This window comes from Sander vitreus, chromosome 8 (assembly GCF_031162955.1).
Source record: "Sander vitreus isolate 19-12246 chromosome 8, sanVit1, whole genome shotgun sequence".
Taxonomy (NCBI): domain Eukaryota; kingdom Metazoa; phylum Chordata; class Actinopteri; order Perciformes; family Percidae; genus Sander; species Sander vitreus.
In genome coordinates this window covers 18,613,149-18,637,080 of record NC_135862.1, presented here as the reverse complement: position 1 = coordinate 18,637,080, position 23,932 = coordinate 18,613,149, and the positions used below count along the sequence as shown (strand labels likewise).

Below are 23,932 nucleotides of genomic sequence, written 5' to 3'. Positions count from 1 at the left end.
GGGTTTGGATGAATTGCATGTGATGTAGTAACATTTATTCAGCACCGCTATTTGATACTGATTTTACCGATATGATGATAGTTGCTAATCTAAAACATCTCTTTCCCCAGATCTTTCTGTTCCAGATCCTGCGAGGCTTGGCGTACTGTCACAAACGGAAAGTTCTCCACAGAGACCTAAAGCCCCAAAATCTGCTCATCAACGACAGAGGGGAACTCAAACTGGCTGACTTTGGTAAAAACTAGAAAGAGTACTTACATCAATTAATAATCTCATTACGATTCTTTTGTGTCATGAATTGTCTACCATTTGGATCAAAAGTGAAAAGCTGCATTCATCTATATTTTACATTTTATATTTTACAAATACTTTGTTATACAATTGAGCCATATTTAAAAAAACAATTAACGAATACTTGGCATTTTGGAATTAAGCCCTTCATATGAAGTTTTGACTAAATGTGCCATTTGGATCTGTTTTTATTTGTCATATTTCTGCTCCACAGGCCTGGCAAGGGCTAAATCTGTGCCCACTAAAACATACTCTAACGAGGTAGTAACACTTTGGTATCGGCCTCCCGACGTGCTGCTGGGCTCTTCTGAGTACTCCACGCAGATAGACATGTGGTGAGTGGGGCTCATCAGGGATGATTGCAACTGTTATAAAACACGTATTAGACCCCTAGCAAATCTCTCCTTATGTCCATATGACTGAGCGAACTGAGTGAAGGTGCAGAAGCAAATATAATCCTCAAGAAGAAAGAATTAAAAAAATATGTTTTCTTTGTTTATTTGAAGTCTCTTGCAACCTCAGTGATTTGTGGAATGAGCACAGCTGTTTGGAGCTTCTATCATTGAGTTGAGGTTTTTATTGTTGAGGAACTTCTGAAGTGCAGCAGCAGACAGGTGTCCCAATCTACAGGAAAAGAGACTTTGATGTGGAATGATTATGGAATTCAAGCATGAATGGTTTCCCTTCTACTTCAAGCGGCCCTGCTGCTTTCTTAAATAAATTCCTGCCTCTTCCTTTGATATTTCATTAATTGGAGAGATTGAAACCGGCCAGGTAATGTACGATTTAGGGAGTTTGATCGTAAAAGTTAGTGATAGTGTACAGAAGTTAATTTGAATTGGTGTTTCAGCTTCAGTTAGACATCCTTTTATGACCTAATCAGTCGTGTCTGTGTCTTCCTGTCAGGGGTGTGGGCTGTATATTCTACGAGATGGCTGCCGGCAGGCCCCTGTTCCCGGGCTCCACGGTGGAGGACGAGCTGCACCTCATCTTCAGGCTGCTAGGTCAGTGCTGCCCCCTGCAGACAGCGGAGCACTCAAACTTTTAATATGAGGCTTTAATCGCATTAACTTTGGCATGTAGCCCCTGTGGCAGCGTGAAAAGCCCCTCCAGCTGCCACGGTAACGCCTGACTAACATGGTCGATTGAATGTCCCTCCACAGGCACTCCCACAGAAGACAGCTGGCCTGGAATATCCTCTATGGACGAATTCAAGTCCTACAAGTTCCCCAAGTACAAGGTCCAGCCGCTCATTAACCACGCACCCAGGTAAGACCGGGAAACTTATATCCTGAACATTTTTTCTTCTACTTAATATTTTTTATTTCGTGAGATATATTGTGCTACAGCTTATCAAATGAGGTTATTTCAGATATTTACATGGAAATTCTACACCTTTACACTTTCTTAACACTCCCCCCTCTTGTTAGCCCTCTAATCATTGGAGATGGAAATGAGCAGATGTTTCTAATCAGACCCAGGTATAAGAGAAGTTACTGTATGTAGAGCTTTTAGACTTTAGAGAGTTAGACATTAGTAGTATTGGTTTGTTTAGTTAGGAGTGTGTGCTCTTTGCCACTTCCTGTAAGGAAATCCTGTGGAATAGTTTACTGTGTTTCCTTCCTTACACTCGCCAGCATCTGTGAGTCACCCCACCTCTACTGACCTCCCTCTCCCCCCCCGTAGGTTGGACACTGATGGCATTGACCTGCTGATGTCATTCCTAAAAGTGAGTATCACTATATCTGCTAGGCGTGACTGGGATGTTAAAAGCAGTGTTGACATATTTTGCAGCTATGTTGGGACTGTATCTTTAGAGAGAAGTGCATCAAGGCGCAATCGCACATTGCTGACTCCCATTTTTTTTGTCGTTCATAAATGATTGCATGTTTCTTTTACTGCACCCGAATTTCAGTACGAGTCGAAAAAGAGGATCTCTGCTGATGAAGCAATGAGACAGCCGTACTTCAGGAGCCTGGGGCCACGTGTGCACACACTGCCAGAGAGTGAGTAATGAAATGGCAATGCAGTAATGCAGACTTGGCATGCGCTGCTAGGTACAAGTTGAAGGATATTGCAGTGTACAGTGAGGATCAGTTACAACCTCATAACAAAGACGCTATTCTCCTGGCAAGATGTGATTTCTGTTGCACTGCTGACTCTTTATGTCTGGCAGGCATATCCATATTCACACTGAAGGAGGTCCAGTTGCAAAGAGATCCTGGCTACCGGAACTCATCATACCCTGAGTCAGGTGAGGAATTATGCACATATGAATACTTTGATTGCTTGTATTTTTACTGGGAACCAGAGGTTTTCAAACCGTGAGGTGTGCCACCCCAGGGGGCCCGGGAGAGTTGAAGGGGAGACTTGAGGCAAAAATACTGCATGAGGTGAAAGGAACAGCTGCATGCTAGTGTTCTAAAAACAACAGGAAGTTAGTTATTGTAGTTGGCAGTTGGCAGTGGATCTGACACAGCTCATGGAGCCAGTTACGGTACTTCAACACATTGTCAACAAATGTGCGTTTTATTTTCCTTCTGAGAATTAACTCAGTCGACACACCGACATGATGCACACATTTTTAGAGTGTGACTTACACTTGCTGAGGTTTTCATTATCTCTGATGTCCATCGCAAATAACCATCTTTAAATCTGCTTCGACATAACAGAAAAAAGATGCTCCTTCATCTGCAGAACTTGCCTGGGAATCATCACATTTTTTAAATTGTCTTCAGTATCAAAGTTATCCAGTGATGGTTGTCTGTAGATCCATGTGCGCAATGCAAAGCTGCTAATAGCTAATTTGGCACACTTTTAATGGCACCTACTGTATTTGCCAAAATGTGAACACATATAGGCTAAAAAAAGAATGGGGCTCCGTTTGTAGCCCAAAACTTGAATCCATGGCAAAAGGTACCTTGTTTAAAACCCACAAAGCGTTATGGAAGTTGTTTCTATTTCAATGTTGTCTCTGGACTCGGGGCTTACAGTGTCTGACTTCGACATCCCCTGCTGTAAATATATGTGAAAACCAAAATATGTAATATATTTAAATTAGGTTTTTCTTTGTTCTCCACTCAGGCAACGGAAAGAGCAGAAGACAAAGCATGCTGTTTTAGATTCTCTGGACTGTATTTTTTTTTTTTATTTGGGAAGGATCTCCTCGCTGTACAGTCTCACCGATGGATCAGTAACCCGAGATGGATGTTGGCGTGGAGCATCATCACTCCCCCCAAGCTACTTGGGAAACTCGTCCACAGTGCGACCGACCCCCTTTCCAGGTCTGGCCTGAACCTGGCCCAAAAGAGACATTTATATACTGTACATCTATATTTATTGAAAAGAGAATTTGCTGCTAAATCCAACTACTGTCTAGAATTCTAACTGGCTCAGTCACTTTAATGAGAACATGCAATGTGTATAGATTTCATTTTTTTGAAGTGGTGGTATTTAAACTGATATTTTTTTTTGTCATTTTCATACATAAAAAAACTCCACCTCAATGCTCCTCAGTGTGTGTGTGTATTACACAGACAAGCAAAGAGGTTTTTCTGTAGCAACTCAAAAGGGTCTGATTTTCTGTCTCTCTTGCCACGGTGCTGTTTTTAGCTGCACCCATCATTTGTGACGTTTACTCTGAAGGATTTTGAGGCCAGCTTTGCTATCACTGATAATTGTAACCTAACTGGAGGCTAATATGAGAGCAGTGCTGCCAAGCTCTGTGCAAAAAAGATCACATTCTTGTCAGATGCTGGCATATCATTCCAGGATGCTGCGGTCTCGGTCGTGACCAACAAACAAATAAAAGGCAACGTAGAATAAATAACCAGGGCATTACCGGATTAGTTATGTCTCCTAAATTCTTCCAAAAAAACTTAAATATGTAACTACGGTGAACAACCTTCCCATTCTTTTCCACCTCAGTTAGTAACAAATAGGAGGTGCAAAGTGAATCCCCAGTGTTTGAATCTGCTGCCTTTGTGCTCTCCTCTGCCATTCCCAACTCCATCAACTGTAAAAATGGATCCTTTTGTTTTCTGGATTGCCTCCATCTTTGTGTTGCATGCCTGCTCTGTTGTATGAGGAAGCACACAGCCGCTAAACTCCTAATCCAGGTAGCACTAGCTCTAGTCCTGCCCCTAGTGAATACGATACTGAGTCAGAGTCTATTTAACAGTGTTACAAGATTTGTTTTGTATGATATTCTTTAACTTTATTTGTTAATTGTTATTGGTGTGGGATTTCGTTGCATATGCCCTGCCATATTTGAGCTTTTTTTTTTTTTCAGAGTAAAGAAAATTAAATCTAAAAGTTGAATAAACATGAATTATGTGAACTGATTGTTTTTCCCTCCTGTATAGACACTTTTTGTTTTAGCTACTGTAAAATGTAAGGCATTGTGTTCAAGCATTCAATGCTTTGTTTATTGAAAATAACAAGACGTTCTTCACAATACAAAATTATACAGAATACAAACTGTATACCAAGTCCAGTATAAAAAAAAAAAGAACATTAAAAGTGTAAAAGGTTTTTCATTGATTTAAAATCTCGTCTTCATTAAAAGATTTTGGAAAAGAAAAATAGGACAACAAGGCACAGCCGGTACTATCTGAGAAGCATAGTGCATAAAATACCACACAAGTGAAACAGTTTCACATTGTGATGAACACTAAGGGAAAAAAAGGTGAAATTATTATTATTTTTTTTTTACAAGATTAAAACAACCAAGCTCTCTGCGCAGAATGAGCAGCTAGCCTTTTGCAGCTAGCTACACATCACTACTGTCCATCACAGACAGGGTCATGTGGAAATGTGCTGTACTTTATCACAAAGAGCCAGACGTCTCACAGACATCGTGGCGTATGGCTTTTACCAAGTGCTTTTAACCACTGGAATCTGAAGCAACTCAAGTGCAAAAAGGTGAGGTCACATACTGTCTTGTGGGACTTTTCTGAAGCAAAATTTACCAAGACAGACAAGAGATCGCTGCTGCTGATGCTGATAATGACCGCAATAAGAGATGGATGAAGATGGGAGGTTTTTCACAGACCCTGGATCAGGATTTGTGAGTGGTGGGGGACAGGAGCAGGGAGGAGGGTGTTCCTTCCAGGTTTGGCAGGGGGACAGGCATGTGTCCGTTGATTAGGCTGGGGAACTGTGGAGGAAGAGAAAGGGGCTGAGAGTTAGCGAGGAGGGGACAGAGGCTCTATGAAAGCTGCTTTCCGGTGAGGAACTGCAGCATTGTCACTGCTCTGGTTTCCTGTTTTTTTTTATTCATTGTGCCTCTTCCTTTTCTTCTCTGTCCCCTGTACCTCCACCACAGAAGGAGAAGTCAACATTATTTGTGCACAAAGAATCTGGCATCGTGTGTGTTACACAAATGAGGAGCAGCTCTCAAACCAGTCCACCCTGTTCAGACTGGCTCCCCTGGGCTCAAACAGGAAGTATTCACAGGATTTCCTCTCCCTCTCACAAGCGCTGAAACAGGACACCTCTGCTGGACCTGCCTAAGTCTCAACTAGTTTCACAAGTGTCTTTTGAAAACATCTTGTTTTTAGGTGTTATATATGCTTTCTGTCAAGTAAATACCTGCATGAAAAATGCAAAATCTAGAAGATCAAGAGTGGCAGTTGCTTTACACAGATTAATTTTAAGGACATAATAGAGGAGCAATGTTAATGTACATGGTGAGTATAAGAAACAAATGATTCCATATATGTATAGGCTATTAAAACTGGAGCCAATCATTTTACAAATATTTGGAAAGTCCTTCATCTTAATCTCTTGGCATTTTTACTCCTGGGAAGGATGGGATTTTTCTGCAGATCTAACTTCACCTGCACAGCCTCACAACTTCCTCCTCTGCTTTTAAAATACTACCAGTAAACAATAACTGTCTGAGCACACCTCCTGTTCTCTTTTCCTGCTATTTTTGTACCCTATGTCTCGACACCTGTGTGTGTGTGTGTGTGTGTGTGTGTGTGTGTGTGTGTGTGTGTGTTTCTTTCTTTCTTACCTGGAAGAGGGAACTGTGGCCCTGCAGCCGGGCGGGGCTGAGCGGAGCAACGGGGCTCAAACTGCTCCAGAAGTGGATGCCTGACAACAGCGGACTGTGAGCCAGCAGCAAACCAGAGGGAGTCTGCGAGGGGGAAACACAGAGGGAGGGAGACTTTGTGTAAATAAGAGAAACCAGTGAAGACAACATTTCTTTTAAATAAAAACACAGAGACCAACTGGTTGGAGAGCATTGCTCTGAGGGCTTTGGTAATGCGAAACATGCTGCAATGGTAAATGGACGTGTATTGGCGTTTGGAAAAACAAACTGACGGAGCAGGAAGGAAGTCTGTGGTTTCTCCACAGAATACAGGGGTGACGTGGGCAGGGGAGGAGGAGGTGGTCGGTGGGGGTTGTTGTTGATTGGGAGGGGAGGGGGGATCCTTAAGCACTTGGAACACCAACTACAGAGAAAACATATGAAATCAATTTCTGCCTCTCTCCCCTGGTCTTCTCTGCCCCTCCCCCTACTTTCCCCTGTGTCACCTCAGAGAAGTGAGCCAGTGTTGCAGAGGGACCCAGCCCTGCTCCCATTATTAATGGAATTATTGGAGCATATGGCATCACTTAGGGCCTCTTCCCCCCTTTCATAGGTTGGACTTGCAGAATATTCCTGTAAATTGCTTGTTTTCCTCTGATCTCACTTTCTGCACCCTCATAAACAGACATTGTTAGTGTATTATTAATAGCTTTTTTTCACATTAGAGGTTTATCCACACTTTGAGAAAGCTATTAATAATACACTAACAATGTCTGAGTCATTTTGCTTTTTAACATCTCCAATGTAAACACATTGATAGATTATTAAATTCCAGTTGATGCGTGTAGCAGAGCATGGCAAAGACCAAAACAAACCAAAATGTCACAGTTAATTACACAGTTAATTAATTTAGCTCTAAATTTGTGGCAGAACACACTAATAATTTTATTGTAAAACCTGAATCCAGCTTATAGCAGTCGGGCTGTTAAGACTGGACAAGCAAAAGAGGAAAACAAGCAACTACTGAATGTACCACACTTAACATGAGCAAATGTACAGTACCAGTCAATAGTTTGGACACGTTTTCGCATTCACTTAAATGGGAAAGCATGTCCAAACTTTTGACTGGTATTGTACATTTTACAACCACTTTGTCCTACTACTTTGTTTGTTGTTTTTTCTAAGATATTTTTTGGGCATTTTAGCTTTTAATAGACAGGAAAGGGGGGAGAAAGAGGGGGAAGACATGCAACAAATGGCCACAGGTCCCTGAGCCGCTGCATAGAGGACTGAGCCTCTGCATATGGGCGCCCGCTCTACCAGGTGAGCTATCCAGGCGCCCACAACCACTTTGTTTTCTCGAACTTTGATTTGAGAATAGACATACTTCTATAAGGCCTGTTATTTGCAGCAAATAAACATTCTGGCAGTAATTTTGGCTTTTACCCCACAAAGCTGTTTATCGAAATGATTAGAAAGGTTTAATCAAAAACCAAACACAGAAAATGACTCACTGAATTAGTCTAAATTTGCATTTGTTCAAAACTGTAAAATTCCTTTCTGACATGAAAGTGCCTATGCACATTTGAGCCTAAAATCATACCAATTTATGTTTTTCATACCTTTTCTCTGTCTGTTTCTTAAGGAAATGTTGGCTCAAGTGACTAATTAAATAAATATAGCAGTAGTCTTTCCACCAACACATGCCAGGCTGTGTCAGATGTCTCTTGCTGCTCTCTGACCGTTTTAAGGACACTGACATCATACTCTGGATAGATCCCATCATCTCCCTGTGGCCAGCCAGGCCACCACACAGAGGGGACAGAAACAGATATCACAAAATTACTCTCTATCTTTCTGGTATTTGATTATTATTGGGCTCACTGTACTTCAGCTGTGGCTGGCACAGAGTGACATGATCTCTAGTCTACCTTAAATTATTGAGCACAGAAATAAGAGAGCTTGTAAACATGTGTCAAATTGCAGCATTGGGTGTGTAAACATGTCTGGACTAGATAGAGATGAACCAAGTTTTAGAGGAGTATCAGGTGTGTGCAGAACCGATCATGCAAACAGCAAGTAACAGTATTTATCCTATTCCAGCATACATTGAGCAAAATGCTGGGGATGGGTCAACATTCCTCCAAAGCTGACAATCCTTTAGAGTCTCTAAACCACCAGACTTGTGTCAGAGGGAGGAGACCCATTTGCACATGGGCGACACACGCACACACACACACACACACACACACACACACACACACACACACACACACACACACACACACACACACACACACACACACACACACACACACACACACACACACACACACACACACACACACACACACACACACACACACACACACACACACACAGTGACTCCACATACTGTACTGCTGAACATCCTTTTAAAATCAGTGACATTATCTGTCCTTGCTGCACTGCCCAGAGTTATAGTTGTCTATCTTTCAGATAAATCATCTCACCTGTGCAGTGAAGAAGGCAGGAGTGAGGGAGCCAGATGGCAGTGCTGGACTGTTGAGAGCGATGGAGCCGATGTCGCTCCCTGCAAACAGCAGGGAGGGGGATGAGATCTCCAGAGCTTTGGGCTTTTTGCTTTTTGGTGGGAGTCCATCTCCGTGGTTACTACTACTACAGGTGGAGCTACTTCTACCACTACTCCTCTTCTCAGGAGGCTGCAGGGCTCGCTCCCTGTGCCCAGAGGAGAGGTTGAGGGGCTGAGCGCTCAGGTCAGAGTCCTCCTCTTCCTCCTTGGCTATGGGGCTCCAGACTCGGCCGGGTTGGGTGTGGGGCGAGGACGGGGAGCGGAGTTTGGATGGCTTGGGGGAGACATAGGACTCGGGTTTGGCAGAGGGAGGGGAGCTCCTTTCATTGCCGTTGGTGCCAAAGCGGATAACGGAGCGCGGCTCCTCCTGGCGCTCCCGCAGGGCACGGAGCAGCTCGGGCTGGTTCTGCAGGGAGCTGATACTGAAGGAGGAGTAGAGACCCGAGCGGAGGTAGTCATTCCGACACTGCTGCGCCCCCAGGGCTGCCAGGGTCATCCTCTGGGCCTCCTCCTCCCCTTCCTCTTCTTCCTCCTCCTCTACCTCCAGCTCAGAGGCCTCTCCTTCCTGGAGAGGAAACCTTCCAGAAGCCAGGCCCATCTCCACCGCCTGAGGGTCCATCTTCAGGATCTCAGGGAAGGACACAAACTTGTAGACAAACTTCTGGCCAATCACCTTCTTAATGATGTTCTGTAAAAAAAGACAAACACCATTAATTATGAGGAGAACTCTTTACACCACTTATGTACAGCCAACTCATATTAATCTAAAAAATAAAAACAGAAAAATGTTGATTATCACAGGGATCATGACAGCATTTCAGTCCGGCAAAGACATACTGAAACAACTTTTTGTTAGAGGGCTATATCACGACCAAATTTCTACTGTGTGATTGGTGAGAAAGAGGAAGTGGAAGTGTCTATCAGGGGAGATTGTGGTTTTAAGAGAAGAACAACAAATGCCTTCAGGTTCTATCAGTTACAAAAGCTGCAATGAGATGACTAGTTGGACGTTGACACAGAGGCAGCTCCTGCATATTTACCACAGCCAGTTTAATTCACCTTGTCATAGTAATAGCGCAGGGCTCTGCTCAGCTTGTCGTAGTTCATGTTGGTCTTGTTCTTGCGTAGCCCCCACAACTTGGCCACTTCCTCTGACTTCAGGAGCTTGAACTCTCCGTCTGTGGACGTCCAACATATCAGGTGCTTGTGACTTTGGTCCAGCAGCAGCTGCAGCAAGAACTGCCACAGAGTGATGGCGCTGTCCATACCTACAGCAAGACATGATCAGTGAAAACATTTGACTCGGATAGAGCAGAGCACTCAACATCAAAGCCCTTATTGGTTATTTTTAAAATCATCATTTGATGTCTAATGTCGTCCTCCTGTGGCATTTTAATAATAATTAAAGCTGCAAGCAGCGTTGAACGGGCCATCGCCCCTCCAAGCACATTGGGGGTACCGGCGGGACGCAAGGCACCGTTGGGGCCTTGCACTTTCGTGCTCGGGCCCTAATAATAATAATAATAATAATAATAATAATAATAATAATCTCTACAAAAACTATAAAAACTATAGGTTCCTCGCACTTTCGTGCTTGGGCCCTAAAAATGGAACATCGTCACCCAGAGATGTCAGATGACAGAAAAAGCACCAAAAATACCTATACATACACTACCTGCCAGATGCTACAATGACAGAATAAGCCCAAAATTCAAACCTCTGGGGGAAACAAGCCTGGCAGCTCTTTGCACGCTGCTGTGGTCATTACCTTCTATATTCTAGACATGTGTAACATATTTGCGGATAAAACATACCTTGTGTGTTTAGAGAGACTGTTTGGAACAAGAACAGCTGAGGTATCATCTTAATTAAATGTTTTATTTTCCCCTGATTTTTGTCTTGCCAGTGTGCTTTTACTGCATACAGACTAAATTAGGTTATGGGTTGATGAGGGAACGGCCTGTAACATGTGGTGTAAGGACAAGTAGACCGGTGATGAATAGAACAGTGTGTTTTAAAGAGCGTAGTGTAATGTAGCAGCAGCAGCAGCAGAAGAGAAAAAAAATACGAGGAGGAACAACAGCTCAAGCCAGAAATATGCTGCGGTTCAACCTGGCCCTCTCTCCACAGGAAGTATGACTGAGGGTGGGTTATTCCTTTAATAGAGGAATGTGCAGCTTCGAAGCTCCTGTCTGCCTGCTAGGAGCTCACATATTAATAGTGGGGAGGCGGGGGGGGGACTACTGTTTCGGTTAACACAGACAGTAACACTAATGTAGTACTGAAAGGATGATTCAATCACTTAAATGCAAACATTTAGATAATCAGTTAATCGTTAAGTCATTTATTAAGCGACAATATTTTTCCGTTTTCCAGCATCTCAAATGTGAGATTTTGCTGATTTCTCAGTTTGGTATCATTTAAAATTGAACATGTTTGAGTTTGGGATTTTTTATCAGACAAAACAAGCTATTTGAAGACACCGCCTTGGAATCTGAGAAACTATTTTAGAGAAAGAGAATATAAATCGATGATGAAAATAATCTTTAGTTGCAGCTCTACACCAGAGAGACATGCACATAGATAGGTCTGAAACCTAAATACTTTTTTGGTACCGACTGTAATGAGTCCGTAGCATGAAATAACAAAAACTGTCAAGTACTAAAAGTTGGCATTAAATTCCTGTTCAGGTTCATAGGTGATTTGTAGTCTTGACTTAATTAGATATTAACGGTTTTAAATCAGAATTTTGCTAATTTTAGACTCACTTTTACTTATCCAGAGTTCTTCTTCAGCTTGTGTGAGAAGTTTGGCTTCTTTTAGGGTTAAATACAAAAAAAATTATATTCCTCAAAGTAAGGTATCAAAAAGAGATGTTTTGGTATGGCTCAGGTATTGTTTCTGCACTAGAATTGAGAGATTACTACACTACTACTACTTACTGATGGACATCATCTTGTATTCTTTGCCATCTTATCTGTGGATGTGAGGAGCGATTAGTGACTGATGCTAAAAAACAATGATAACAGAATGGTCTTTCAACCACTACATATCTCTTTCCAGAGAGGAGAGAGGGAGGGCTGAACTCATTTCCGACACAAGCTATCCCCTGAGTTTTCTATCTGTCATGTGAAACTACAAACCTGTCAAAGTCAGGACTTCCTCCTATTCTACTTCCAAGGACAAATGTTAAGGAGTGGGGATCCCACAGCAGGGGAGCATTTTCCCAGTCCTGCCACACTTCCCACTGAAATCCCAAAGGGAGAGGGTCAAAAGATCACATCATTGTCCCCTTTCCACAGCTCCACCCTTAAACCAATCTGAACCCAGACTTCAGTTTGGCTTTTAAACACGGTTTGGCTTTTAAACACATTCTTTGAAGCAAAACTAAAGCTTGCCAACACAGAACCGCTGAGCGTACAGGTCTACAATTAGACCAGTGTGACATAAACATTCACCTTTGCAAGATGCTGCAAATAGCACAGAGGGACTTTAAAGTACTACTGTAGGTCAGACATACCTCTTACAGAAATCAGTAGATTTTAAATAAAGTACAATTAAGTGAACCTTACTACTGATACAGTTTTTGAATATTAGAGTGCCTACCACTCAGAGATCAATGTTATACAGTCAATGTGAAAACCGCAGACATGGTATATCATTCTTTCTAGGAATATTACAGGAACATTGTGGTGGTTTTGGTCCGGAGTCAGGAGCCCTGCTGCGGATGCTCGGACTGAGAAGTCTCGCTGTCCGCACAAAGCCATCCAGTGTTAGCTGAACGGAAACTGCTAATGAGATTAGATGGTGTGTGCAGACATTACTTAACCATGACTAAATCTGCTCTCTTCCTGTTAGCAGACGGTGGAAAATTCAACAGGGGCCCGTAAGAGAATCATCTCTAAACAGCGGCCATGGACTGTTTATTCATTGCACGTCTTTTGTTTGCCTCTCTGTCTGGGGAGGCTACAGTAGTATTCAGGACTTGAAAGTTGCAGTAACTTACCCTAACGTTCACTGTTACGCACAGGATTACTATTCTGCCCCACTGACTCATTTTCAAGATGTTGCTCGGACCGGAAGACGGCTCAATTGTGTCCGCATCTAACCCTGTACTATTATTGCTTAAAACTTGAAAATACACTCGATCTGAATAGTTTAACACAAGACTAACATGTTACAGCAAAGATAAAAACATGTGCAGTGTGAATACAGTCGCTACTACTGGTAATAATGCATTAGTTCACTCTCTAACGTACAAGCCAACAAAGCGCTGATCATAGAAAGATGTCGGTATATTTTTACGTTACCTGCGATCTCTGACTTTGGAGTTTTCCCTCCGCGAAACTTTACGGTGAAGCTGGTGTGATTCCTTGTTTTTCCATGCTTACTTCTGGTCTACACAGTTGTGCTGGACTGAAATAGGATCCAGGGCTTTTTCTTTTTCTGAGCAGGAAGTTGGAGCAGGCAGACACAGAGCCGGCTGACTTCCTCTCCCCGACGATTCCCCAGGCAGTTTGCCGTCTGTGTAAACACACTTTTCCTCCCCTCCTCTTCTCCTCTGCCTGCCCGCTGACGGCCAGCAGTAGGCCTACTCGTTGTCGGCACACATGGTGGTGATGCAGAAACCCCTACAGCCCATAAACTGACATCATCTGTCCGCAGGCTGGTGCGATGCTTTCAGGTGCGCCTCGTTACTTCCAATACTTCCATTTACAGGTCAAAAGTCATGTGATTTTATGTCGTGTCCAATTTCGTTTTCATTATCCGCAGTGGTGGAAGACCAGTAAAAGTAGCAATACTACATTGTAAAAACACTCCTGCAATTCCTGCATCCAAATATGTAATGCATCAAATTATAATTAAAGTAAAATTACTCATTATGCAGAATTGTCGTTTCAGATGTAAAGGCCTATGCTGAACTATAAAAGTAGCCTCTATATCACTTTAATGTTGTAGCTGGTAAATGTGGGGGTCATTGTAATTACTTTATATAGAGCTGGGTAGCTTAACCTATAATAATACATCATTATTTATGAGTTGATTTATTAGTGTGTTAATAATCTAACTCTGCAAAGTAACTAGTAGGACCCTAACTACCCTAACTAAAGCGGTCAAATAAGTGTAGTGAGTTAAAACTACAATATTTGCCTCCACAATGTGGAGTAGAAGTAGTATACAGTAGCATAACATGGAAATACACGTCAGTACAAGTACTTAAAATTGTACATTAGTACAACACTTGAGTAAATGTACTTACACAGGCTATTTATGTAGGCTACTTACATGCTCTCTCTTATTTCTTTTCCAATTAATGTGTGATAACATTTGTATTAGCCTAAGTCATTTTGAGAATGAAATTCACTTCATTTAGTTGTTGGTAGTAAAACAATAAATAGTTTGGTTGTTACATTCAAAATAGGCTACCTGTCAACTAGTATAAAAACTCATCAAGTTTGGCTCCTTCAAAAACTTGAACGCGTCCATGTTTTTCGGTGCGTTTCTGTGATTAAACCACGTACACTCAAGTGGGTCAGTATGTCCAAACCATGGTGCAAACATCTATGTAACTGGCCTGTGGAGGTCAATGGTCCCCAGAGGTGTGACTCCGGCGAGGCGCGGCTTCCGAGCGGTGCGTCTGATTGGCGGCTGAACTTTAGGTGGCTGAAGGTGATCCCTGCGAGAGCGGCGAGCAGCGCTCACTGAAGCAGAGTCCCGCTGAAGCGCAATGCCTTGTTTTACTGTCCACATCCGAGATGAGTGGCTGGCAGTGCCCTGCCGGGATACCACCAACACCATCCGGTGGCTCGGACAAGAAGCTCTTAAACGTTACGTAAAGAACAAACCAGACAACGGTGGCATCACGACTGTAAAGGACACTCGTTTTGTTGTGCGCAGGTGCCAGGGTTTGGGTTTGTTGGACGCGGATGACACCGTCGAGGATGTACTGGAGGATAATGACTTTGTCGAGCTCGGTAATGACCGTATGCATTTAAAATATAATAATGTAGAATGTAGGGCCTATGCATCACATTTTGGGGACAGTTTTGTCTGCGTAATTGTGTATGGTTTATGTACCGACGATACGAGACATTAAGATGTAGTTACAGTATCTACCAATAAAAGGAAATGTGTACAGTGTGAATTATTACCGTGTACTTACAGCTATTGAAGGCGACACCATGTCTCCTGACTTTATCCCGTATGAGCCTGGAGTTTCTCACCTGTATCCTTTCACAAGTATTTGTGCCATAATTATGTTAATTATAGTGGGTATCCTACTGTAGTTTGTACTAAATACTATCAGTTTTTCATTTTGTTTATGCCATTACATTGTTTTCAATTGTGGGTAACAATGACTTTTGAAAGAACAAAATAAACCAGAGTCATATATTTAATAATAAAATAATAGTGAAGGGCAACATTGTATTTTGTTGAATGTTATCCTTAATTAAACTGTGAAACAGCACAGCAGCATACAGGGAACCTGCAGAGGTAAGTGTTTACTTTACCCATTCTCTATTCAAATTTAAAACATATTGTACCGACTACTTCTGTGTTACATGGCTCTCCCTGTGCAGTACATTTCCTTGGACGGCAACACGCTGACATCGACAGATCTGGTCAACTTAGGAAGGGGACTCTACAAGATAAAGGTAATGATCATCAAATTGTATTTGTTGTCATGGCTGGTCTGTGTAATTTGACTTAAGATACTCATTCCTTTAACCAACATTTTCAGCTGACTCAGGAGGCAGAAAGAAAAGTTGTGCAAGCCAGAGAGCTTTTGGACACCATTGTCAAAGAAAACAAAGGTTAGGAAACATTTAAGAATAAAGAACTAATGTTAGCCAGCTACCGCAAAAATACAGTATTTCAGAAATCAGTGATCCCATGTATTGAGTTCTCAGTATCTCTCTCTCTCTCTGTTCCTCCAGTTGTTTATGGAATCACAACAGGTTTTGGCAAATTTGCCCGAACAGTCATTCCTGTCAGCAAGCTCAAGTAAAGACAATATTTTACAGTCTGCTTTTTTGTCAATGTTAGATCTTCTATTGGAGAATGAACTTTTTTATGTGCTGATGTGTGCTTTTTTCTACAGGGAGCTGCAGGAGAACTTGGTGCGGTCACACTCAGCAGGTAATAAAGCTCAATTAATATTTAAAATGTCAACAAGTCAGTGCTCCTGACAAAGTGTTTTAGGTTTTGCTGTATTTAAAATCAGCCCCATGGATGTTATACTATGGTGTGTAGGTGTTGGAAACCCGCTAAGCCCAGAAAGGACTCGCATGCTGCTCGCTCTGAGGATCAATGTTCTGGCCAAAGGGTACAGCGGAATTTCTCTGGAAACCCTTCATGCCATGATCCAAGCCTTCAACGGTAAGCCACCAGCCGTACTTTACCTTATCTGACCTGGGATATCAGTTTCAGTTGACTGCTGATAACTTCCGTTAGGTATCAGTATTGGGGGAGCGGACTGTCGTATGACTAATCTTCATCTCTGACTTACTCGGTCCCTGCAGCTTCCTGCCTCTCCTTTGTCCCAGAGAAGGGAACAGTGGGTGCTAGTGGAGACCTGGCACCCCTTTCTCACCTGGCCCTGGGGCTGATCGGAGAGGGTAAAATGTGGTCTCCCAAGAGCGGATGGGCAGATGCCAAATATGTAAGATCTTAGAGATGTAACTGTCATAATGACTTTTCCATGATTGTACAACAATAACTTGCTTAATGCTGCAGGACATGTGCTCTTTGCTTGTTAGAGTGACATGTTGCAAGGTCCAACAGGAAAACATATTTGCTTTTTGATGCCCCTTGACCTTTTACATGCTTTTTATCCTTTTATCTCTGGCCAGGTCCTGGAGGCCCATGGACTGAAGCCAATATCACTAAAGCCTAAAGAGGTAATCTTTAAAACCATGCTCTCTCATATTTGTTTTCACTGCACTAAATAAACTGCCATAGGGTTCACTGGGAATACAATGTGCTTTCTCCTCAGGTACAGATTTTAGAAGAACAATTATAGTGTTTATATTTACAATTATACAACACAATATAGTGCATATTGCATTGCATTCTCCTAGTGGCTTCTTAAAGTGGAAAATGCGTCCCTCTCACTCTTACCCTTATAGGGTCTTGCTCTGATCAACGGGACCCAAATGATCACCTCTCTGGGGGCGGAGGCTGTGGAGCGAGCCCAGGCAATTGCTCGGCAGGCAGACATCATTGCTGCTTTGACCCTTGAGGTGCTAAAGGGAACCACCAAGGCCTTTGACAGTGGTGAGCAGCAGCAGTGAACAAAATCACAAAACTAGATGGAAAAATGTACCTTAAACTTTTTGTATCAGTTTCATCCTTCCTCATTTTCTGGTCTTCTCTGCAGACATCCATTCGCTGCGGCCCCACCCAGGACAGATCGAGGTGGCCCTGCGCTTCCGCTCGCTGCTGGACTCTGATCACCATCCATCCGAGATAGCAGGTCAGAGGACAGGCCCATATTCTAAAACAGACAAGTAATACAATATTATATAATAATCACACAAAGTCATTGTAATACACTTAACATCTGGGCAGCACTGTTGCCTTACAGCAAGAAGTCTGTCCGGTGTTCAAACTTATCTAACCGGGCCACAATTGGTCAGGTTTGCATGTTACAGTACTGCCATATTTGTGGGAGTTTCCTCCCATCCAAAAGACAAACATCTGTAAGGAATATTTCTGCGCTTGATCAAGGTGGTTTCAGAGCTGGAGCACTGCACTGTGGCTCCCCACAGCCCATAAATAGGTTATGAATGGTTCAATTGCAGAGGGTGTATCTCCCCAGATGGATTAATAAAGTATAGCTTTTGGTAATATTATGCCTGTATTAATGTGTGTCATCTGGTGTTGGTATGTTTTTCCAGAGAGCCACCGGTTCTGTGACAGAGTCCAGGATGCCTACACCATGCGATGCTGTCCTCAGGTAACCTCAAGTAAAGTTTATTTATACATCCCAAAATCACAAGTTTCTCCCTCAGGACTTTACAGTCCGTACACCCTTGATCATGGTAGATCCCTGGAGCAATAGTCCTGAAGCAGAGCATTCAGATTTTTGGAATTGGAGTAGGACCGTGCTTAAAGTGTTGTTCAGTTGTTTCTGAGCATACCTTTTTTGTTTCTGTACACAGGTTCATGGAGTCACCAATGACACAATAACATTTGTCCAAAACATCATCAATACAGAAATCAACAGCGCCACTGACAATCCTGTATCCTTTCTCAACATAAAGATGACTGACCAGACTACTACGTAAATCTAGATGTGCCACATTTTTCACTGCACCCAAAACTGTTCAACCACAAATTCTAGGTTCTGCCACAAGTTATATACTGGATTTTATTGGAAATCAGAGGTGATTTATTTTTCTTAACGGCCGTACAAGATGGTATTTGCGGAAAGAGGTGAGACCATTTCAGGTGGGAATTTCCATGGCGAATACCCAGCTAAGGTATGTACATTTGTGACTTATGAAATATATTTTGAGTATTTATTGTAGATTTTGTTCCCCTCTCTTTCATTGCCATTTTCTTTCTTCTAGGCTCTGGACTTTTTAGCCATTGCAGTCCATGAGCTGGCCTCCATCAGTGAGAGGAGGACCGAAAGGTTGTGTAACCCGTCTCTGAGTGAGCTGCCTGCCTTCCTCGTCAACGAGGGAGGACTTAACTCAGGCTTCATGATTGCTCATTGCACCGCTGCTGCCTTGGGTTAGTGTGCAAAAAAATAAAACAAAATGGAGCATTAACATCAGTAAAGTGAATTATATGAAACTTTATGTTGACTAAAATAGATTTTTGTTGGTAGAGTTAAATAGGTTGTAATATTGAATGTTGAATTTCAGGTAGAATATTTTTAACAAAAAGATATATGTGTTATAAAGATAAACACCATTTAAATATCTTTATCTGAATTTATGTTCCTTTTAATTCAATGTTTTAGCATGCACGTTAAGTCCAATTTCCTTTTCTGTGCTGTCTAGTTTCAGAGAATAAAGTTTTGTGTCATCCATCGTCTGTGGACTCCTTGTCCACTAGTGCTGCTACAGAGGACCATGTGTCCATGGGAGGCTGGGCTGCTAGGAAGGCCCTGAGGGTCGTGGAGCATGTGGAGCAAGGTAAGGCTTTTCAAAATCCAGGTATGACTGGATAATTGCTACTATTAATATTTTTTTTTTTTTTAAAACCCATCCTATTACAGTAATTGTAAGGCATAGATATGGGCATAAAAATGCTAAACATAATGATGCAGTTTTCTGACTGAAACACCAAATGGCTAACTTTATGGTCATTAGCATCAGAAGTTTAAAAAAAGGATCTGATAACCACCTAACTTTAAGTAAGCTTTAAAAGCAACAAGCAGCAACATCCATATCATACCAGTGCACACCAACTGTGGATAAAGGTGCATCAGCAAACATTTGCATGGTTGTAAATCAAAGCTCAATCAGTGGATATAGTGGTTAACTATAAAACTACAGGTTTAAAACCCCTATTAAATCAATGCCTTTCTAGCTAAATTACTTTTCTCTCTATGATTTTTGTGAGAAAATATATATTCATATACATGTATATATTCAAGAAAAGATACAATAGTAGTTGCAATCTATGTTGAAATAGACCAGATTTAAAGAGAACAGAGGTCTTTTAACCTACAATTTCCAGCTCTATATTGTAGTGGATCTTTAAGGTATTGGAAGAGTATTGTGAGATTTGTTGAATCCAATGGTTGCTCCACATGGACATAAAACATCTAATGTATGTGATATTCCCTTATGATTTTTTAAAAATATAATTATCAACACATTGCAAAACTAATTTAAGGATAGGATGAAGTGAAGCATTTTCAATGGGCTTCACAGTCTCTCTTTAAGAAATACATAGTTAAAAACATTTATGATGGAATCCAAATGAGTGCTGAAGCCTTTCTAAATTTGTGATTTGATAATCCTACATTATTCAATGTAATGTCATACTGAAGATTTGGTCCAGTCACTCACATTGTAATCCACTCTAATGTGTTCAGTATGCAGCATTGCAACCTTACTGCAAACAAAATATTGTCATTTTAACACACCAAAAGTAGTGATATCAATTACCACTAAAAAGAGGACTAACCGAAATAAGACATTTAAAAAAAAAATATACTATTCTTTTGCAAATTCAAAACCTGATTATGCATTTGGTCACATCTAATGGATGTTTTCTGTGATCAGTTCTTGCTATAGAGCTGTTGGCAGCCTGTCAGGGTATTGAGTTCCTCCGCCCACTTCGTACCACCACTCCATTGGAGAAGGTCTATGACCTTGTGCGCAGCGTTGTCAAGTAAGTCAAACAGATGTGGCTAAGGTCCACTGAAATTATGTATAGGATAGTTAATATTAGTTAATATGTATCCACTGTTCCACTTGTGACTCTCATACTCTCAACTATTCTGCCATTAACAGACCATGGATTAAAGACAGATTCATGTCTCCGGACATTGAAGCTGTTCACCGTCTTCTACTTGACCAGAAGGCAAGTGACAAATCTTTTGGAGGAAGCAATGTTAATTCTTTCTGTGGCTGTAAAATGTATCAAATCTATATATACATATCATTTTATTTTAATTATACTCTTTATTAACCTCCAGAGGGATGGCAAAATTGTGATTTTCAAGTGACATGTTTGAACATTTTCAACTCAGGTGTGGAATGTGGCCAAGCCTTATATCGACAAGTATCAGACAGAGTACATCCCCGAGTCCCGTCCCGGCTCTCCTACTGCCTTCTCTCTGGAGCCTCCAGCATCACCGAGGAAGCGTGTTCGTCATGAGTGAAAACATGTCAAATGTTTGTTATTTTGCAATAACTATAATTAAAATCATCATTTATTGGGACTTTTGTGAATTTGAATGAAAATGACCCACAATTTTTGATTGTTGTTTTGACCCTTGAAGAATAAATTCATACTTTGATGTCTGACATTTTTAATCATTAAGGATATCTTGTTGAATATAGCTTACACACAGCCTACCTTACACCACTGTGCACTAGAATTGTATTTATCTAAGCTTTTATTGTCCCTTAAAATGTGCGTAATGTAGTTTGTATTGCCACGACTACCTCAGCCAATGTACAATTTTCACATATCAAATGATTTTAATGATGTAGCACAAACATTACTATGATTAAATGTTTTTTTTCTGGTATAATTCCATGAAATCTTAAATGATTGTCATCTGTATATTTCCATCTTAGACAACACAATACAAGCTCTGCTCCTAAATAGTTTGTATGATTATGTAAATCCTGCTTTCTGCTCACGTTTCCTGTTAATATGTCTGTACATTTAGGGCATGTTTGTGGTTGACAGAAATTACTTACTTAATGATACACTAACTTAAGATTACTTTTAGTAGTAGCAGTGGTAAGTAAGTACTGATAGGGGCTGTGATAAAAAAAACCTGAGGAAGATAAAGTGGTATGTCACCTGCAAAGGTAGTGGTCAACACATTCAAGGGTTACACAAACAACTCATCACAGTTAGTAGCACAAGGGGCAATCTGTTGTTCACAGAAATAGTTCAACCTTACATTAAAGCCTTTGTTCCCGTGTGCTTAGCCAAACTTAACAAATGAATTTGTCTCGTTGCAATCTCAACCTTCCAACCTCAAACTTAGCGACTGTTAAATTCAGTGTGCTGCTTCGACTTGACAAACGCTTATCATTAAATGAAAAGTAAAAATGCGTTTCTATATAAATCACAATTATATACACAAACATATAAGGCCAGTAGGCCTACTTCCTGATTAAGCAGAAAATAGTCTCTGTTAAAAGGTAACACTAAAACTACATTGTCAAGCTGTTCAGGTTACTGCGAAAATAAATAACTAACTAACTTTCTAACTAACACTAAGCCCAGAAACGTTATTGATAGCAGGGCAAGAAGCAAAAGAAGCAAAAACGACTGACAGTACAAGTGCTGTCAATCATTAGACTGACAGTACAAGTGCTGTCAATCATTAGAGCCGACCATACAAAATGATCTATGGTCAATAATGATAATAATAATTAAAAAAGAAAAGTGTCTCCTTCGAGCCGGATTTGAACCAGCGACCTAAGGATTTCAGCTGTAAGCCACTACAGTCCTCCGCTCTACCAACTGAGCTATCGAAGGGACGATACAACGTATTGACGCACTGGTATATTTAAGGCTACTTTTCCAAATATGATTTTGTTCAATAATTATAGTCTAAGGGTTAGGATTCTTTTGACATTGTTTGGTAAAACCGCGTTAAATATATTTTTGCTAAATGGCACAGCTGTATCCCGAACTAACAAATACTCAGCTTAAGATGGAAAAAAAAAATGATAAACAAGCAACATTAAACGTACCTTTCGTTCGCCGGTACACAGACCAGTCCAGGATTGTTTTAAAAGCAGTAATTACAAAAGTTGTTTTGATCTATGAGTAAAAGCTTTGCTTTGCACCCCAAAACCACACTGACTTAAATGTACTATGAACATTTTAAGTTACCAGATGCTGTCTTAGGTTACAAAAAACTCCTTCAATAGACAGGAGTAGACGATATCTTTAGGATAGATAGATGCATATTTGCCTATAAATGGTTCAGGACAAATGGGACATTTCTGGAAAAACAGGCTTACTTTTTAGTCGCAACTTTTATTATCAATCTGAGCCCTTTACTGTGAATATAAATATACCAGATACAGTCATGACAGTTCTACAAGCAGGTAAATGAATCATATCTGCTTAGTATATCATGAGCAAATGATTAATTTGGAATTCGAAACTCGAGACATAAAAACCACAGGTTTATATTTATGTTATGTCTGTGTGATGAGCATTGAGGATGACTTGTATTCCTCTATCTAAAACATCAATAATTTATATTCATGAATAATGTCATTTCTGTACTCTAAATTACTGCACTGTTCCTCAATAGTCATTTTTAAGAAGTCTAAATCACACAAACTAAATCCAATTGTAACCACTGGGTGGCAATGTCCCCCCATTTTCGCCTTGAATCCAACACATCTACTATATAAGATAAAAGATACTGTATAATTACTTTCTTAAGAAAATTCTAATTTTGGGTCAGGTCAAATAATTTCCTGTTTGAAGTTCACTTACTTTTAAATCCAGTGTGTGTGTGTGTGTGTGTGTGTGTGTGTGTGTGTGTGTGCTTCACTTCAGAACTTTGAGTATCAGGATATTAGGGGTTTAACAGCTGATTGCATGTAATGATGACTTGTAATGTGTTAAGCTGTGTTATGCTTCTGCGTCGAATCGACGGCGTACCCCCGCAGACCCCTCTGCGTCGCCACGAACCCCCCTCCGAGCCCTTCGCCGTAGCTCGACGTGCACCTCCAAAAATGTGTTTGTGTTGAGACGATGCAGACCGCAAGGACTGTGATTGGTCATCAGCAACTCGTCCTGTGTGTTGCTAGTCGGTGTTTCAAGCAGCCTACTGTGGGGAGTAGCAACATGCTAGTTCACTGACATAAGCGTTGCAAATAAACTCCAGCGTTTCCTCTATGTTGATACTTTCTGCCGCCACGGTATCAAATAGGGCAGACCACAACAGGGTTTCCGCTATGTAAACCGCGCACCGCCGCTCCTTCAGCTGTTAAAGTAATTAAAATAATACATACGTAAATACACGACTCCGCAGAGCCGTGTGCTCTACTGAACTCAAGCGAACTGTCATCCGCTCGCTCGATGGTGTTTTTTGCCCCCAACGGCTCCTTCCAGGCAGCGCTGCTACCGCTGCCTCCAGGGCACCTAACCTTAACCCTACCCTAACCATAACCATAACCATTGCCTAATTGACTTCAAGGCAGCGCTGCGACCGTTGATTTCAAGGCACCTAACCCTAACCTTAACCCTAACTATAACCATAACCAGTGCCTAATCCTAATGCCTTCCAGGCAGCGCTGCCTGGAAGGAGCCGTTGGGGGCAAAAAACACCGATAAACCATCCGCTCTCTCTCCCCTTT

General features: G+C 41.4%; 3 protein-coding genes and 1 non-coding gene across 6 annotated transcripts in view; 2 read left to right on the top strand and 2 right to left on the bottom strand.

The window, feature by feature from the left end:
* LOC144522326 (cyclin-dependent kinase 17-like) overlaps positions 1–4,630 on the top strand; it is a 32,492-nt gene extending 27,862 nt beyond the window's left edge. Inside the window, exons 10-17 of the mRNA XM_078257318.1 lie at positions 111–234; positions 506–626; positions 1,198–1,295; positions 1,455–1,560; positions 1,978–2,020; positions 2,207–2,297; positions 2,468–2,545; positions 3,376–4,630. Of these exons, the coding sequence (XP_078113444.1) occupies positions 111–234; positions 506–626; positions 1,198–1,295; positions 1,455–1,560; positions 1,978–2,020; positions 2,207–2,297; positions 2,468–2,545; positions 3,376–3,413 (699 nt within the window). The 3' untranslated portion in view covers positions 3,414–4,630. The remainder of the gene's footprint in view (positions 1–110; positions 235–505; positions 627–1,197; positions 1,296–1,454; positions 1,561–1,977; positions 2,021–2,206; positions 2,298–2,467; positions 2,546–3,375) is intronic.
* Positions 4,631–4,691: 61 nt separating this feature from the next.
* Positions 4,692–13,294, bottom strand: LOC144522328 (ETS domain-containing protein Elk-3-like). Of its 2 annotated transcripts, none has more exons than XM_078257320.1 (5): positions 13,211–13,294; positions 9,960–10,168; positions 8,821–9,588; positions 6,311–6,433; positions 4,692–5,449 (listed from the first exon to the last, which is right to left on the bottom strand). In XM_078257320.1, the coding sequence occupies exons 2-5, from the start codon at positions 10,164–10,166 to the stop codon at positions 5,351–5,353; spliced, it is 1,197 nt and encodes a 398-aa protein (XP_078113446.1). In that variant the 5' UTR covers positions 10,167–10,168; positions 13,211–13,294; the 3' UTR covers positions 4,692–5,350. The 2 variants fall into 2 exon arrangements, with proteins under 2 accessions (XP_078113446.1, XP_078113447.1); XM_078257321.1 differs by lacking the exon at positions 4,692–5,449 and adding an exon at positions 7,951–8,118 and having other exon boundaries at positions 6,345–6,433.
* A 208-nt stretch (positions 13,295–13,502) lies between these two features.
* Positions 13,503–20,886, top strand: hal (histidine ammonia-lyase). 2 transcript variants are annotated; one of them, XM_078257317.1, is made up of 20 exons: positions 13,503–13,584; positions 15,066–15,126; positions 15,368–15,395; positions 15,482–15,556; positions 15,643–15,715; positions 15,839–15,905; positions 16,003–16,040; positions 16,155–16,280; positions 16,424–16,563; positions 16,754–16,801; positions 17,030–17,177; positions 17,281–17,376; positions 17,801–17,859; positions 18,065–18,145; positions 18,320–18,385; positions 18,476–18,641; positions 18,914–19,048; positions 20,147–20,255; positions 20,378–20,447; positions 20,617–20,886. In XM_078257317.1, exons 1-20 carry the CDS (start codon positions 13,575–13,577, stop codon positions 20,746–20,748), a joined length of 1,728 nt encoding a protein of 575 aa, XP_078113443.1. In that variant the 5' UTR covers positions 13,503–13,574; the 3' UTR covers positions 20,749–20,886. The 2 variants fall into 2 exon arrangements, with proteins under 2 accessions (XP_078113443.1, XP_078113442.1); XM_078257316.1 differs by lacking the exon at positions 13,503–13,584 and adding an exon at positions 13,657–14,875.
* A 1,114-nt stretch (positions 20,887–22,000) lies between these two features.
* On the bottom strand, positions 22,001–22,088 carry trnay-gua (transfer RNA tyrosine (anticodon GUA)). The gene is given in 2 exon segments: positions 22,001–22,036; positions 22,052–22,088. It is a non-coding gene; the product is annotated as a tRNA-Tyr (tRNA).
* Between the last annotated feature and the right edge of the window lie 1,844 nt (positions 22,089–23,932).